The 17114-nt window shown below is 43.8% G+C and overlaps 1 protein-coding gene across 1 annotated transcript; it reads left to right on the forward strand.

The window, feature by feature from the left end:
• The first annotated feature begins 7272 nt into the window (after positions 1 to 7272).
• RAP2B (RAP2B, member of RAS oncogene family) lies at positions 7273 to 11946 on the forward strand. Its single transcript, XM_037044807.1, has one exon. The coding sequence runs from the start codon at positions 8474 to 8476 to the stop codon at positions 9023 to 9025; it is 552 nt and encodes a 183-aa protein (XP_036900702.1). The 5' UTR covers positions 7273 to 8473; the 3' UTR covers positions 9026 to 11946.
• Positions 11947 to 17114: the final 5168 nt, after the last annotated feature.

The raw sequence follows: 17114 nt of genomic DNA on the forward strand, positions 1-17114 counted from the left end.
TCTCCATCTACTATTTTTGTCTCCATCTCTATTTCTCTTTTGTCTCCATCTACTCTAAAAGGTAGAAAAGTTAAATATGAATTTTCCCAGCCTCCTTTGCTAGAAGAGGAAAGGAAATTTAACCTGCCAAGGAAATTTAACTGCAAAAGTCCTAGTGCTTCAGACAGAAACCGCCTTCCTCGCGTATCCTCGGCCCCACCCCCAGACCTGCCTTCTTCCTGCCACAAAAACAGACTTGANTTTACCTAACACCATTCTCTATTTCTCTTTTGTCTCCATCTACTCTAAAAGGTAGAAAAGTTAAATATGAATTTTCCCAGCCTCCTTTGCTAGAAGAGGAAAGGAAATTTAACCTGCCAAGGAAATTTAACTGCAAAAGTCCTAGTGCTTCAGACAGAAACCGCCTTCCTCGCGTATCCTCGGCCCCACCCCCAGACCCGCCTTCTTCCTGCCACAAAAACAGACTTGATTTCTGAGACTGCCTTTCTCCTCACTCAACTGCTAGACCAAGGCCGGAGGACCCCGATTCCAGACTTCTTGTTAAGTGAGAAGTGGACCTGTGTTTGTTTAGACCCACTCTCCTTACCTAGGTTTCCAGTTTAAGTTTGCCCTTAACTATTCCTCATTCTTTCAGTGTGCGGTCACTTGAAAAGACATTAAAAATAAAGCCAGCAAATCCTGGGGGGAAGGAGCGGGTGTTAGAAAAGTGACTAGTTAAGACAACTTATTTCTAGACAATTTCCCATGTCATCTAAGTTTCTACATTACATTAATTAGCTGAGGGGACAAGACAGGGTAACACAACCACAATCATGCATCTTGTTATTATTCATCTTAGTCTCTCTAACAACAGTGTCCAGACCTCCCTGATTCCTTTAAAATAGTGCTGCGACCCCTTAGGGTCAGCTCCTTTGCCCCTGGCCCGACCAGCCTGTGAAGGCTCTGTGGGCTGCATCACTCATTCTCTTCACTCCTGCACAAGCTCCTCTGGGGTCTTTGCTGCGGCTGCCCACGTCCAACGTGACGGTTCTTCCGCTGGTGTCTGCTGAAGAGGACGTGTGCTGCTATGGAGGTCTACGCCAAGACCCTCCGCAGCTGCTGCAGGCCCTGGCGTGGAATGCTGCAGAAGGTGCGGGCTGAAATGCTGCTGTCACCTTGCCAGCTCAATGGCCCAGGGACTCTATTGGCATCCCTTTCCCCTAAGGAGTCTCACTGGGGTGGGCCCAAGGGTTAGATGTCTACTGTCCTAAGAGGCAGACGCTACATTGAACAGCCCTCTCCCTTTCTCTCTGATGAGTTCTGCTGTCCTGGAATCACGTTATGAACCTCAATCATCTCTTCTCTTACCCCTCAATTGGTCCCTTGGTCCTCTAAAGAATAATAGTGCATTGAGTGGCCGGATTTCCTGTTCCTGAACCTTCCTTCCTTGGCTTGCCTACATCTTCAAATAAAAGACTCTTACGCTCAAGCTATAATTCTTGATACATAAAAGACATATAAAGCCAACCTAATGTAACTTGTAGCTTTATACACTAACAAAAGTTTATCTGAATTAAACAGAGTAAGAATCAAGTGATGGTTTAACATGTGGGAAACGACGTGGCATGGTCCCACAGCATCCTGGAGTATTACCCGTTGCTTACATTGTGTAAATGTGTGGAAAAGCAGACAGTTTCTCTGCCACTCCCAGCCTCCTCCTGCCATTTTTACTTACATTTCATGAAGGATTTTTTAGAACCATAGGCTTATCTCGGGATAACAAAACTATTCTGTTGTTACACAATTATTTTGCTCATCCAGAGGAAATACAGTGGTATCTGTGAACATTATTTGTATCTCCCAGCCACGGAATACTAAATCCCGGGGTCAGCCTACAGAAAATGTGTCATTCAAGATAGGAAATCCTACCACATACAAGATTTAATGAGAAAGTAAATTTATCAGGCATGCAATATTCAGAAATTTCCATCCATGTGATAAAAATACAATGTTAAATATCGCTTATGCCTGAAATTCTATTCAAATCGAACACTGAAAATAGTTTGGAGACAATTTCAGCCTGAAACCACGTCAGCAAAAGTATCTTTATTTTTTTTTTCTGATAAGAATCTTCAGCCTTGAGAATAAGTTGTTTCCCAAGCACTCTGAAAAGTGTGAGGGACAGATTTGTTTGTTCTAAGCCTTAGGAAGGACTCTGAGCGAAAGAGTTGGGAGCCTGGGAGCAAAGTGACAAAGAAAGCACAAATGTGTTAATGATGGGAAGTCCCTGGTGTGGCTCTGAATGGTGCTGACACCTCAAAGGCCACCATCCACCACAAAGAGGATCATTTCTGGACAGGGACAAAACCACGTGGGAGAATGCAGCTGAAGCCTTTGATTCTCTGGTTAATTATTCGCACTGGCAGCTACGTTCTGCTGCCCCCGAGGTCACGAACCTGACCATGCCTTATTCCACCTTCAGGACAAATTGGCAAATGACCCCAGCCAGGCTGTCCTCGGAGGCTTAGTCAAGAAAGCAACAACTTCAGCATATGAGATACACATATTCCCATAAAGCCTATGAAATAAGACAGGAGAATTTTTTAATAAATAAGAATATAAGATATGTCTTATTTGACCTTGTGTTTCTGACCCATAGGCTATAAAATACCTCGTGCCTACATTGAGATGTAAATTAAAATAGTCACAAGAAAACTAGTGCTGGTTTTCTATGTTCTAAATAATTCTATGATGAAAAGAAGGCCACGGACCAAAATGTAAACTTTTTGTTTGGGGGTAATTTGTTAGATGTGTTTTATTCTTTCTGGTTTGTTGTTTTTTAAATACATTCCAAATGTAGTACAGTATATACTACTTACCTAATGAAACATATATGCGTGCTTGTCTCATAGTAACAGCACACACACCCTGCACAACTGCCACAGGTTTCTAGACCAACGTTCAACTCCCCAGAACAACTCAGTTTCTGAGTTCTGGTGGGCTAAGTTTTATTGTCATTTAGCCTGGAATAGGAAGAGACGCTCAAGATACTACATAGGTAAGGTAGTTTTATTGAGTTCACTTAATTTCCCACTAGTAATGAGGTTTTTAATCACATAAGTCACAGGTGTGTGTGTGTGTGTGTGTGTTTACTTAAAAGTATGGGCATATTCGAGGTGTGGCGTGGATATTTTAATTAGTTATTTGCAAATGCTAAGAAAAGCCTTTAGAACTTCTAACAGAATCTGACCTGACAGATTTAAGAGAAATTAGCAATGTCTTTCTTCATAGGGAAAAAAAGAAAAGCTGAATTGCCATCTTCAGGAACTCTTGCTCCCCCCGTTCGGCCACTTAGTGACTCCATGCTGCGTGCTTGCCGCACAGTCTCTGTTGGAAACAGTCTTTTCTGCTCCAGTCCCACACCCACCCCTGGCCTTCTTTCTCTGAGCAGGTGCCTTGCCACGTTTATTTACAGAGAGAAACTTATTGGCAGCCCGCACTCTCCACTTTTCACCCTCTCGGCTCCGGCTTTCAGGTCTCTGGACTCTTCTTTCCTGTTCACGGGGAGGGGGGGGGGGATGCTTCCTCAGCCTTCCCACCAGTTCTCACACTTCTCCTCTGCCCTCACTCTCCTCAGAAACTTCTATTCAGCGGGCATCCTATTGCTTGGATTTCCATCTCTCCATATTTACGGAGGCTGTCTTTTCCATTGAAAAGCAAGCCAAAAGGTACCAATAAAAAGAATGAAACCTTAAAAATGCTAAAAGAAAATACTAGTTGTATAAAATATCTTGTAGTGTGAGATGTCTTTTAATGGGGTGTGAAATCCACCCCCCAAAAATCAACGAAAAGATCAATACATTCAAAATAGGAATATTTTTCAATATCTTGATGAAAGAAAGCATAAACAAATCAAAGGCTTATAACAAGCTGATGCAATTATTTGCATCATAAAAAAACTCATTACTTTGCATAAATGAAGAGGACAGGTGGTACTTATTTTCCTGAGGATTCTGAAGATTTGTGCTCTAAGAAACGAGTTAATACATTGAAGGCCCAACCCAGTGTCAGGGAACCTCAGTAGTCAGTCCCACTGTGGGAGCAAAAGCCAGTAACCTGCAGTACCACAGGTTAAGCAGTCCTTACCTGGCAGCTTTTACTATCAGTGGTTTTCAGGAAATGTCATTTCATATTATCTGCAAATGTTAAATCTTCTTCAGAGTAAGGGTTTACGCAACTGGGCGCTCGGGTATCTTTCTCCAAGATAGCGCTGATTTAGTGTTTCCACTAAAATAAGGGTAGGCTCTGATTATCTTTATGACTCGGGGAGACTGAAACATTATTACATAGGATTCTACAGCTCCAGGAAATGCTATTTCTCAGCAAAACTAGTATGTATTCACACGTTCAATAAGTATTTATTGAGGGCCTTATATAAAAGGCACTGCAGTATATGTTATGGGGCACAGAGGAGACTCCAAAGATAAGTCTGATATGTATGAGCTCCGCTCTCAAGGAATTGTCATGGTGACAAGGCACAGACAGGTAAATAAGTATGGCGCAGGACATATAAGCCCCCTAAGTAAGGTGAATGAAGACTCCTAACAGATTTCATAAGAGGAAATGATCACTCTTACACATTTCTGCATTAGCAATTTTATTACTTCATTTGGAGTCCCAAAACTTTCTGTGGGAGACTAACTGAAGGTAATAAAAATAGCTATTGAGGAATCCCTAAAAGAAAGTATTCAAATTGTGGCATCCTTCTGGTACTGAAGATGCCACCAAGGTTCAACACCACCCATCCACAAAGCTACTCAGAGTCCAGAGGATGGTGTCTCCTAGATGGGGTTGTCAGGCCCGAGTCTGGGTAATTGTCATGCATTTATGAGGTGCTGCAGTTTTAAAAGCATGTTTCCGTCCATTATCTGTTAATTATTATCCCCAAGGACAGGCTGGCACCAAGAAAAGGACAGCCAGGACACCAGGATTCTAATTTCTGCCCAGGTCTGTCTGATGTAAATGAGGGGTTTGGTCACTGGATTCTCTCTCTCCAGGGTTCCTTGTATAAGTGGGTAGGGCCGATTTGTTATCAGCATTTAACAGCTAGGGAAACTAAGGTCAGGAGCCCTTACGGGACTTGCCCACATTCTCAAGTAATAACTGATATCCAATACCTGTGATTAGACACCAGACGTACAAGGACAAAGCATTTTCTACTGGATCATACCCAGAACCACACCTAATCGTTGTGTGCAAGAGGACAAATAGAGGCCCATATAGCATTAATCTAAGTATTGAAGTTATACATCAAGATAAACTTAAAATATGATCCTCCTATTTTGTCAAATGAACCTGGATGGCTAGGTGTGAACTGTGGGTTTTTAGACTCCTCCCCGGGCCAGGCTGAGAGGTCACAGGGAAAGGAGAGCTGACCCCACCTTGACCCCTCCTCCTACCCTAAGGAGGGGCTCAAAGTGCCAGGAAGGGCACACACCTCAGTCCCGAGGTCTGAGCACTGTGCACAGGCCAACACAGACCCACTCGTGGATGCAGGGTGAATTCAGGGGCCCAGGCCCATCCTGACAGAGGGTTTGGGACTACTCGGGTAGGGGGTTCCAGAATTATGACGACCAGGACTGGGGTCTCAGGAGAGTTCAGGCTCTTTTCCCTGCAGGAAGGGACACTGCCCAAGGAGACCAGACGGTGGTGGTGGTGGACAGAGGTCCATTTTGCTTGGGTTTAAGAGCGAGTCTGATTACATAACCTGAAGATTCAACCTAAGAGTAAAATCTTGAGATTTTCTTGTGTAAAAGTATGGACAATTGGTTACAAGCAGCCAAACACCTGTGACCCTAGCTTGGCCACACACTAGCTGTGAAATCTCAAGTTACTGAACATATCACGGTCTCAGTGCCCTCATCCTAAAACATGTATTATAATTACTATGCGGATTAAATAAGAGAGCGCGTGTAGAAAGGTGTGGCAGACATGAAAAGCTGGTTAAAGGTTGTGAGGTTCTCTCCAGCTGTGTTAAGTGTTATCTATCTCAGAAAGGTTTATCTGGAGAATTATACAAACATAATTATATCCAAGCACTCTGATCATCAAGGTTCAATCCCCTTCTCCACTAAACAGCAGGGCCAGGCTCGGGGTTGGCCACCATCCACCCCCATCCAAGGCGTAGGCTGCTGCCCATGGCCCGTGGCCTAAGACTTCAGAGTGCAGACACTCACAGCATGAGCCAGAGCCAGGGATTCGTGGCTGTGAGTCACGGCGGGGCTCGGGAACTGAAACCCAGTGTTAGCACACAGCACCCTGCCTGGCTCATCCCTGTCATGCGAACGCGTGAACTAGTGTGAAGTGGTATCGGATAAAACAAGGCCGGACGCGGTGCCAGGGGTTGACGCAGCTCGGTCCCCTCCCCGCCCCCACCCCTCGTCACCTTGGAGCTCACACTAACTTTGGTAAGCCTTCTGACAGGTCTTAACATCTCTCCTCCGCCAGGAAGGAGGGCGACTCGGAGGCAAGTCGAGGCATCTCCCTCTCACCTCCCGCGAGTGCGAGCCGAGCCAAGTCTAGCGACTGCCCGCCCAAAGCGAAGACGTTTTCTAAGGGCAAGCCTGGGCATTCCCCCACCCCTCCGGGTGGAAAGAATTCAGAGTGGTCCCTTTTCCACATCGTGGCCGCCCTACCCCTTCTGCAAGCAAAAAAAAAAAAGAAAAAAGAAAGAAAGAAAGAAAAGAAAAAAACACCGTGGAAACTTTGCTGTTGCTTGGGGACCCAGAACTGTAACCAGCCCTTTCTGCTCCCTTTAAGGGACAGTCGTGACTGGGCACCGAGAAGTCAGACTCTGGAAAACACCAACAAAGGGCTATTTTTAGCTCTGAGCTCTCCGCCTAAATTCCTCTTATTTTTGCACTCTTAGCTTCAAAACGACTAGGTTGGGGAAGTGGGAGGAAGGGGGTGGGGAGCAGCAGAGAAAGAACAGCTGTGCCTCCGCCTCTGAACTCAATCTCTATAAATAACCAATCACGAGCGGAGGCTACTTTTTAGCCAATGAAGCAGCCCAAACTGACAAAACCTTGGCGGTAGCCAATGGGAGAACAGATGAGGGTGTGAGATTTGCGCCCCGGGACCAATGGATCCCGAGTCTGGGAGAGGTAATTTGAGCTGGAGTGTGGGTGTGTGGTGCAAAAGCTTCCTGCTTCTAAGCCCGAAAACCTGCTCTACCCACTGAGCATGCCTGACTAGTTGCGGGAGCCGCTGCCACTGACGGACTGGGTTGAATTCTGGTCTCCGGGTTTTGGCCCTAGCCCGGCAGGGAGGTGGGTGGGACTCGCCAAATCCTAGCCTGGAGAGGGCTTCAGTCACTGGAGCCTGCCCCTTCCCTCCTTGGGACAGTTACAGGCACACGACTCTTGTTTTCTTTGTCCGAGGGGATGTAGTGCGGGCAGAGTCCGCCAGAGAAGGCCGAGTAATGTTTTGAGGCGAATGGTTTAAAAAAAAAGAGCTGCACTGCGGGTGGGAGAAGATGCTCCACTCGCCGCTCCAGCATGCAAATGTCCTTTGGGTCTCCGGGACTGAGACACCCCTCTGGGGCTCAGAAGGTAGAATCCAAAGACTTTTGATTACTGGAGTCAGCAAGACCAGAACCCGCTCCAGGCCGAGGTGCCCGCCTCGCCCACAGGTTCTCGTAGAGCTGCCACCGTAGGCACAAACCCCAGAGCCGTGAGAGAAGACGGCCGCCACCGTCCCACCAGAGCTTTCCCAGCCCCTCTTCCAACACCTCCAGAGAGCAGCACATTTCCCAAACAGCTCCCAGACTCTCTCCTCTCCGGAATCCGCTGGTCCACACTCAAATCGCGAGCCCCACCCACAGCCCCGCCCCCGCCCGGCCCCCTGGAAAACCAGGAACGGTGAATCCAGCGGGCGCGGCTGGCTGCGCACTGGGCATGCTCGCCCGTGCGGGGAGGGCCGGGCTGCGCGCGGCGAGTAGGAAGCCCTAGCCCCGCGGAGGCTGCGGTAGAAAGCGCGATGGACCGAGGTAGTGGGCACACGCTCTGCGGGAACTCATGCCACGCGCGTCCCGACTCGGCGCGCAATTAGCAGCCACCTCCGCAGCCCGCCGCCACCCTTTCCCCGCCCTCCCGGGTCGCCGCTGCGAGGAGCCGCTGCCGTCGCCTCTCACAGGCTGCCGGCATTGTCCTCCCAGTCCGCCGCCGAGGCTGCCGCTGCCGGTGCCGTTGCTGCCACCACCGTGGGCTGCTGCGGGGCCCCAGACCCGCGCCCCAGACCCGTGCCGCCGCCGCCGGTCGGCGGGGCGCCCAATTTCCGTTTGCTGATTTCTGCGCCCTGCACTCCCAGCCACACTCTCCTCGGTTTTCTCTGCGGAGCTGAGGAACGGGAGAAGTCCTGCCGGCAAGCCTAGCCTCACCCAGGCGCGCAGCCCCGACGGGGCCGCGGCAGGCGCGGGGAGAGCACCGACGGAGCCATGAGAGAGTACAAAGTGGTGGTGCTGGGCTCGGGCGGCGTGGGCAAGTCCGCGCTCACCGTGCAGTTCGTGACCGGCTCCTTCATTGAGAAGTACGACCCCACCATCGAGGACTTCTACCGAAAGGAGATCGAGGTGGACTCGTCGCCGTCGGTGTTGGAGATCCTGGACACGGCGGGCACGGAGCAGTTCGCGTCCATGCGGGACCTGTACATCAAGAACGGCCAGGGCTTCATCCTGGTCTACAGCCTCGTCAACCAGCAGAGCTTCCAGGACATCAAGCCAATGCGGGACCAGATCATCCGCGTGAAGCGGTACGAACGCGTGCCCATGATTCTGGTGGGTAACAAGGTGGACCTGGAGGGCGAGCGCGAGGTCTCGTACGGCGAGGGCAAGGCCCTGGCCGAGGAGTGGAGCTGCCCCTTTATGGAAACGTCGGCCAAAAACAAAGCCTCAGTGGACGAGCTGTTCGCCGAGATCGTGCGGCAGATGAACTACGCGGCGCAGCCCAACGGCGACGAGGGCTGCTGCTCGGCCTGCGTGATCCTCTGAGGCGCCCCCGGCCGCTGCGCGCCGGCTGCGCTTTGCGCACAAAAGCCAAACGCACCCGACTCTCTAAATGTGATTTCTCTTCTTGCTTTGAGATTGGAGACGACTTTGCATTGGCCGGGATGTCCTAGGAGCCCGGCTGACCTATGTGACCGACGTCCCCTGCCTCCTCCCGGCGTCCGAAGGGGTGTCCGGTCCTGACCATCTGAGATCCATTGGAAATGTGGCTCTTTGCAGCATGTACGTTTTTCATTGATTTTGGTTGACGCATATTTCCCCCTTTAAATAACCGTTAAGGGCGTTGTATTGGCAGCTTGACACCAGCAAGCGAAAGTTTCAGCCTGGAAAAAAATGGGGTAGGGGAGGAAGAGGACCGGGAGAAGGTGGAAGTATGGGGGGGGGGGGGTTGTTGTTATTTTTTGTTATTTTTTTGTTTTTGTTAACAACCGTTTTCCAGTTCCAAGTTTTAAATACGTGGAAGGAAGTCCGGGAGAACCAAATGAAGGAGCTGGAGGAGAGGAAGAAACTTTTGTTTTTTTCCTTGTTTTCCAGGAGTAGCTGGAAATTAATGTCGGGTTCCTTTTCTGCCAGCTTGGAAGGGCAACCCCGTGACTGATTACAATTCTGAGGATGTCTATGCAAAGTTGGATTCTTGTTACAGTGTATCCAATCTGAAGTATTGCACATCTGAACTGGGACTGTTAACACTGATGCCAATACAGTGTGGGGTGCCAGGAAGTGTCTGCTGATATTTGTGGGAAAAAAATCTATTTTGTTTACCTACTGTATCTAAGGGGAGTCTGGGAAGAACGGTAGTATTTTTTTTTATCAGCTGTGAAAAAAAATGTTACAGATCTGCACATTTTTGTGTATACTGTTGTGTGTGTGTGTGTGTGTGTGTGTGTGTGTAAGTTTAGTTTTTTTTTGTTCTTACTGGTTGGCAGTAACAGATTTTGATGACTAGCTCTTTAAAATACAGTACAAAGACTTCACAAATGTGATTCAGGGCCCCCAGCACCCCTGTGTCTGCAGAGTGCCTTCAAAACTCAGCTGTTCCAGCCGGTGCCAACCTGTGAACCTCCCACCCTATCCCAGAATCTGTTGTTCCCTAGACCACTTCCCAGTTTTCTTCCATTGGTCTTTCCGAAGGAGCCAAGACAATAGGGCCTGTTGTTTGGTGAATTTCTCTATTATTTCCAGCCTTTAAAATGTAATTTCCATGTCTTGCATTTTTTTACTTTATTTTTTTGCTTCATTTTGTTAAAGTGTTCAGGTATTTAGCTCCCCTTTTTATATTTTTACTTTTTTTTTTTGGTTATCAGTTAATAGGGCGTCCCTCCAAAAGCAAAGAGCAGAATTTTACTGTTGTGATGTACTGAGAGAATTCTAACCAATTGTAATTTTTAATCCCATACACGAGTTTAATCATTGTCTCTTCATTTTAAGAGTTTTAATACAAATGTCATTTTTAAAGAAACAAACCAAAAACTATTGTTTGTGTTTCTGTGTTTTATATTCAGTGATTTAATACAGTATCATGGCTGGGGTGGACAGGGGCAGGTGATGCTGAAGTCCCCGAGAGTTGTTGGTCACATTTTGAAGACAGATGTATCTCAGTGGTAAGTTGGGTGTCGGCACTCCCAACTTACTAAAATATGGGAAAAATCATGAAGGTCTAGGGAGCCCTGGGGAATGGTCATACAGTCTGACTTCCAGATAAGCAGGATATTGAATCTCTTCTGCTGGGTGGAGCAGATAACCTCGCAGTAGGTAAGGAAGGGAGAAACTAACTGCTAATACTGCCTTATATCTGGGAAAGTAACCATCTGCTACCTACCAGGCACACAGCACTTTTCATTTGTTTTGTTTAAATTAGGTCACATTATCAAGTCAAAAATATGTTTGGGGAAGGTGACTTCCATTCTGAAGTCATACTTAGTAGTGTTTTCTGCAGTAATTTGTATGGGTTGTACACAGTGTCTCAACTCATGAGGTTTTGATTTGGAAATCGATCGTTAGATTTAAAAAGAAAAAAACTAAGACCAAAAAATACCCTGCACTCATTACAGATTATGGACCATTTTGACCTCATGAAGTTTTCCTTCTAACAGTAGGAGGCAGTGTGAGCTTTTTATTTTCTGTTTTCTTTTTCTCAAGGGCCACTCTTACTAATGTTACCTCTGTGGAATAAAATGTGTATGGCTCTATATCAACAGCAGTGGATATACCTTAAGTCTGAGTGTAGATGAAGTCTTCTCACTGGTCTTTTGACAAAGGGATTTATTCTGTTGAGGAAGCCAAAAGGAATTACAGACCACAAGTTTCTTTAAAGCAGTATTAACATGTCTTGCCTTAAAATGTGTCCTTTGCCCAGGAGACACCTCAGTCAGTGTTCGGGGTGGAGGAGGAATAAAGAACTTTGCCTGTGGTGGTCCTATGGCCTTTTTTTTTTTTCACTCTTGATCTCACTTAAGTTTAGTATCAAACTCAGAAGGTACTATATATATGCTAAATAAGGGAAGCTACTCAAATGTATGCCTTCACAAAGATTCCCTTTTGCATTTGAGGAAATTTAGTTGTTTCAGTAGATCTAAAGTGTTGAAAATTCTGGAGACATGTATCAAGTATTATGAAGGATATTTTTAAAAAGGCGTCTGTTGACTTTTTTTTAATGGTTTTCTCTTTTTTTGGAAGCTTTTGATTTGAAAATGGTGCCAAATACCTTAAGAAATGTATATGCTCCTGATGGAATACTTGAAAATGGAAAATTGGGAATGAAATAAATTGCTGGTGCATTAATCATTTCTGCACAGGATTTAGTCATTTGTATGACTAAATTCTTAATAGGTTTAGGATGGCAGGGCAGCAGAATTTAATATGCCTTTACTGAGTACTGTAAAATAAATGCTTTTTGGATTCTCAATGAAAGCAGATTTGTGTGTGTTTCTGGAGCAGGAAGATATTAGTTCCTAGTTTGATAGTCTTCTCCATTATGTTCTTGACAAAACAGAGAGAAATGAGGGCATTGTTTTTAAGAATATGTCAACTTATTTGGCTATTAAGAAACCTGTCGTAGTATTAGGGTGTGAAGAGATGGAGCATTTGTTCCCTTGAAAAAGTTCCGCTGACTTGAGTTGAAAGGAGGGAGGAAGGGTGGGGGGGGGGGGTGAGATGGGGAGGAGTTTGCTGTCAGGCAATTGCCTGTCAAAACAGTGGGTGGGAAAGGAACCTTTATCTTGGGGAGCAAAAGTTAACTTAAACTTGACCCCTCCTGTTTTTTAACAGATTTTTTTCCTTTTGGTCCCTGACAGTCATCCAGGCTTATGATATATTAAAGGACTATTTTTGTACTGTTTTTGTAACAGCCTTATTGATGAAAGTATCATCCTAAGTCTAACATTTTTTGTGTTTGAGAGTTTATGGTTCTTAGGTACAACAATTCCCATGCTGTTAACTGTTGAAATAGACTTCACTGAATCACTTTTTAGGAAAGATCTAGCTGAGGTTAGAATTCTTTCAGTGTGTGAGGCTTTGTGCTTCCTGATGAGTTAACCTTTCCTATAGGTGGAAATCCTAAAATGCCTGGTCTGTGTGAACAGTTAAGGTAGTTTTCTAAGTGTTTTCACCAACATGTGATTGTACCTCTTTTAAATATCCAGTATTTCCTACAGGTGTGATGAGAAAGTGAGAGAACACCATATGTAGCAGCTGGACTTGAGAAATATACGCAAAATGCCTGCACCTAAACTGTCATAAAACAGTATACTTACTTATTACAACAGCTGAAATATGAAGGAAACAAAGATTTAATTTCAAAATCACCACTCTTAGTTGAAATGATACCAAACATTTGTCACAATGTCTCCTTCGTTGGGAAAAGCTTGCTAAGAGAACTTTTGTCCTTGTGAAAAATGTGTCAGATTTTTAAATACTACTAACAGAATGTAGTATTCTTGATTTTATTTTACCCAGACTACTAGGAATAATTGAATGCTAGTTCTAGAAGATAGATTTGACCTAATAACAGTAAGATATTGATAGTTTGAGGTGGCTTTAGGTATCATCTACTCTAGAGGTTCTCAAAGGACCACATATCAAAATTACCTGCAGGGTAAAACAGGTGTTAGTTTCTTATTCAGTATGTGTGGCTGTGATCTTGTACTTTTCATTTCTAACAGGTTTCCAAGTGATGGTAATATTGCAGCAACCGCACTTGGAGAACCAATGATCTAGTCCAGATTCCAAATGAGTACTATGTGGACTGCCACCTACTTATTTAGGGACATAGACTTAGGACCCGTGCCACACATTTGAGAGTGCTGCCTACCACAGACTCATGGGATATATTGATTGGAAATCTACAGGTGAAGAGGATATATACCATTGACATTAACCCTATTAAAGTATTGGATGTGAATAAAATGGGATGAACTTTGCAGGTAGAGTGATTTATTTTTGCATTTTGGCGATGACTTTCAGCATTAATTCTGAATTGACCAAAATAAGAAGGCCACTAGAATGGGGCGTGGCCTGCATATTCAGAATCAGCATTTGCTCCCCCCAATGTTTTTTAAAGAATATCTTTGATAAAAGGGAATACTTTTTTTTAGTATTTGTCTTCTCTTTAAGATTAAAAGGTAAGAATTTAAACTTCACACCTCCTACTAAGGATTCTAAAAAAAATTATATCTGAGACAATCGCGGTTCGATTCCCAGTCAGGGCACATGCCTGGGTTGCAGGCTGGTTCCTTGCAGACCAACTACCAGCAGGGGACGCACAAAAGGCAACCATACATTGACGTTTCTCTCCCTCTCTCCTTCCCTTCCCCTCTAAAGATAAATAAATAAATAAAATCTAAAAAAAAAATTATATCTGAGTATTGAAATCTTCAGGTCATGGTAAGCATATGTGTGTGTCTATATGTTTATGTGTATGTATGTAATCTATACACTCAATTTCTTAGACTTCCAGGAATTAGGCAGTTGAGTGTCATGTAGTTGTACAGGGACAACACGTAACATAAAACTGCCATTTGTCCTGTTTTTTTTTTTATGCGTGTTAATCTTTAGAAACGGTGAGTGTTGATCTGTTTGTAAGTTGAATGGGACAACTCTCCATGTTCTTTGATATTAAACGGAAGTCTTTGAGGAGGTGTTTTTTCTTAGATTAGCAGAATAGAAAATATGTGGGGTTTTTTTTGTCCAGTTGACTAATCTTGCTATTTTTTAAATGAATTATCTGGCAAAACTATGTGGGGCTAAGTTTATCAGAGGTTTGAAAATGTGTGGTTGGTTTATTTGTGGCAATTGCACAAATGCAGCAAAAACATTTTAAATAGGAAAGAGAAAGATCACTGATGCGTTGAGAATACAGTTGCCGGATAAGGACCTGAGATTGTTTCTTCCTTGTTAACATGGTCACAGTGGAGCTGAAACTCAATAGCTGAAATTCATTCATTCATTCATTATTCAACAAGCATTTATTGAGCAAATGCTGTGGTTTAATGACTAAGCTTACACAGGAGGGAAACAGGCAAAAGAGCAACAACTTTGTGCTTTTACCACCATAGGCTATGAGAATAACATGTTAACCAATAGGAGGAGTATATGGAAGAACAGAGCTGTATGTGTCATCAATTGTAATGCAATCCGCGGGTCAGTCTGACAAGCAGTAAAGTAGTAGAGTTGTTGAAAATTGGGTTTTTACTTTGAAGGATATGTGGATCTTACAAGCAGAAATGGATCCCATGAGACTTAAGTAACTAATAGTTGTTTGGGTGCATGCAGAAGTCTGATTTTGAGTACCGTTTCCAAATTCTCTACTGAGATTAGCTGAAATTGAACATTTAGAAATAGGAAATCAGTTTGCTTTCATATTTTCATGTGAAAGGCAAGAAGAGAAAATGAAGAAAAAGACATGAAATGGATTCACCGTCTTTTTAAAATGAGGAAACAGGCAAGAACAATTTTGGTGATATTCATAAAGAAAGAAGGAGTTGCTGGCATAGTCTTTTAGGGTTCTTCGTGTAAAGAAGATTCAGGGCAGGGTATTTCTTTTGTGAAAGATAATCCTCTAAAAATGAGTGTGCCAAAGAGTAAAGCTGATGTTTTAAGTTTGCTAAGCTTACAGTGATTTTATACAAAAGCTTGCTCTCACGCCTTTATTGCTTGTTGGGTAGAAGAAGGCAACTGGCTCAGAGAAATGGTGGGCAACGAGCTATAACAATAATAGTAATTATTACCAAACCATGTGATAAAGAAGGGAGTTACAGTTATTAACCTACTGCAGTTTGCAAAACAGTTTCTAGTCATTTTTCTATAGATTCATGGATTTAACAACATACTTTTTAAATGTCGAAAGCTACAGAATTATGGAGATAGTTCATCGGCAAGTATTTCATGTTTATTTTTTTAAAATCTGATTACTACAGAACCATTTATGAGATGCAAATTTACTAATTATAGTTTTATAGCTTCCGTAAAGGTCTTAATATTTTATATCTGTAATCTGACCATTTATAAAATGTTTTCAAGATCTAGTTTTAATCATGAAGTCAGAATATTTTCACCTATCAAATATGTGTATTAATATTAATATTTTAAAATATTCTCTTTAAAGGCTAACCTGTTGAATCATACTTCATTCAAGCACAGAGCCTCTATGGAGATCTAGCGTAAATCTATAAGAATGTATAGTTCAATAAAATATATTTTTAAATATATTATAGATAGTTTTGAATTCAGCGTTGTAAGTAGGTTAAGAGGGTTACAAGTATATTGTGTTTGATTTCAACATCATTTTTCATTTAGTAGAAAAATCTTGAGTTTGGAGTTCTTGAGTGTGGTTAGCTTTACTTCATCATACTCTGTTAACTTTTCTTTCTGTGTATCACTTCATTCATCTACACCTGATTTATGCAAATGTTTTTCTCTGTCACAAATGTAATCCATATTAACCGATAAAAATTCCAAGAACTGCTTAATTAATGGCTATATAAATGTGTTTTCCATGTAATCGTGTAAAGAGAGAAGTACTTTTCACAGTTTGAGATACACTGGGACAGATCCAACTAGAGAAGATTGCTCACTAAACAGACATTACTTGTGGATTTGGGCATAGCCTTTGCATTTCATTTTTAAAACTGATAAAGGAAACTTTGAAAAAACAAATTCAGTCGTATGAATATTCATTTAATATATTTAGAATGGCCTAAGCATATTTCCGGAACATCCCTTATTCCTGACTCATCTTGTGCTGAGGTCAAATTATGAGAAATCACCCAAATGCATTCTCTTTCTTTAAGAGAATTGTATATCTTGAGAAGCAAGGCCAACAACAAACAAACCAAATCCAAAGAGCAAAACCATTTTCATGCACTTACGTACAAACCAGCTTTTATTTTGTCACTGGGGAAGAGCACATAGTGCAATGAATATGTGCCTGGAACACTTAGGTTGTATTCAGCCGACAGTCTTGTTTCTCTTGCTGCCAAGGCAGGACACTGACAAAACTGAGAAGGGAACCAACTGCAGACTGGTGGGCATGGTACTCAGGCCACGCCCCACACCCGCAGTCCTCTGATGCAAAAGCATCTCCTTATGTTCAAATTCCTGAGTCTGCGACTCAGGATCTACGGAGGTTGAGTGCTGCTGTTGGCCAGGGCGGAGAAGCCTATGGGATGGGTTTGTAATGATAGTGCAGTAAACTTGACTCTAACTTGGGGTTTCTCAGCCTCAGTGCAGTTAACATTGTGGGCTTGATAATTCTGTTTGTGGAGGGCTGCTCCTGTGTGTTGTAAGAGGTTTACTCCCATGCATCATTTAGTACCATGCCTGGTCTCTACCCATTAGATCAGGGGTGTCAAACTCGTTTTCACTGGGGGTCACATCAGCCTTGTGGTTGCCTTCAAAGGGCCAAATGTAATTTCAACTCCCTAACAGTTGAGAAGTAGTTACATTTCTACAGTCCTAAAATTATTGTGGCCCTTTGAAGACAACCTCAAGGCGGGTATGACCCTTGGTGAAAATGATTCGACACCCCTGCACTAGTTGCCAGTAGCATCCTCCCACCCCAGTCTTGATCATCAAAAAT

The sequence above is a fragment of the Sturnira hondurensis genome, unplaced genomic scaffold (assembly GCF_014824575.4).
Source record: "Sturnira hondurensis isolate 20B ecotype Veracruz unplaced genomic scaffold, ASM1482457v3 Scaffold0004152, whole genome shotgun sequence".
Classification (NCBI taxonomy): domain Eukaryota; kingdom Metazoa; phylum Chordata; class Mammalia; order Chiroptera; family Phyllostomidae; genus Sturnira; species Sturnira hondurensis.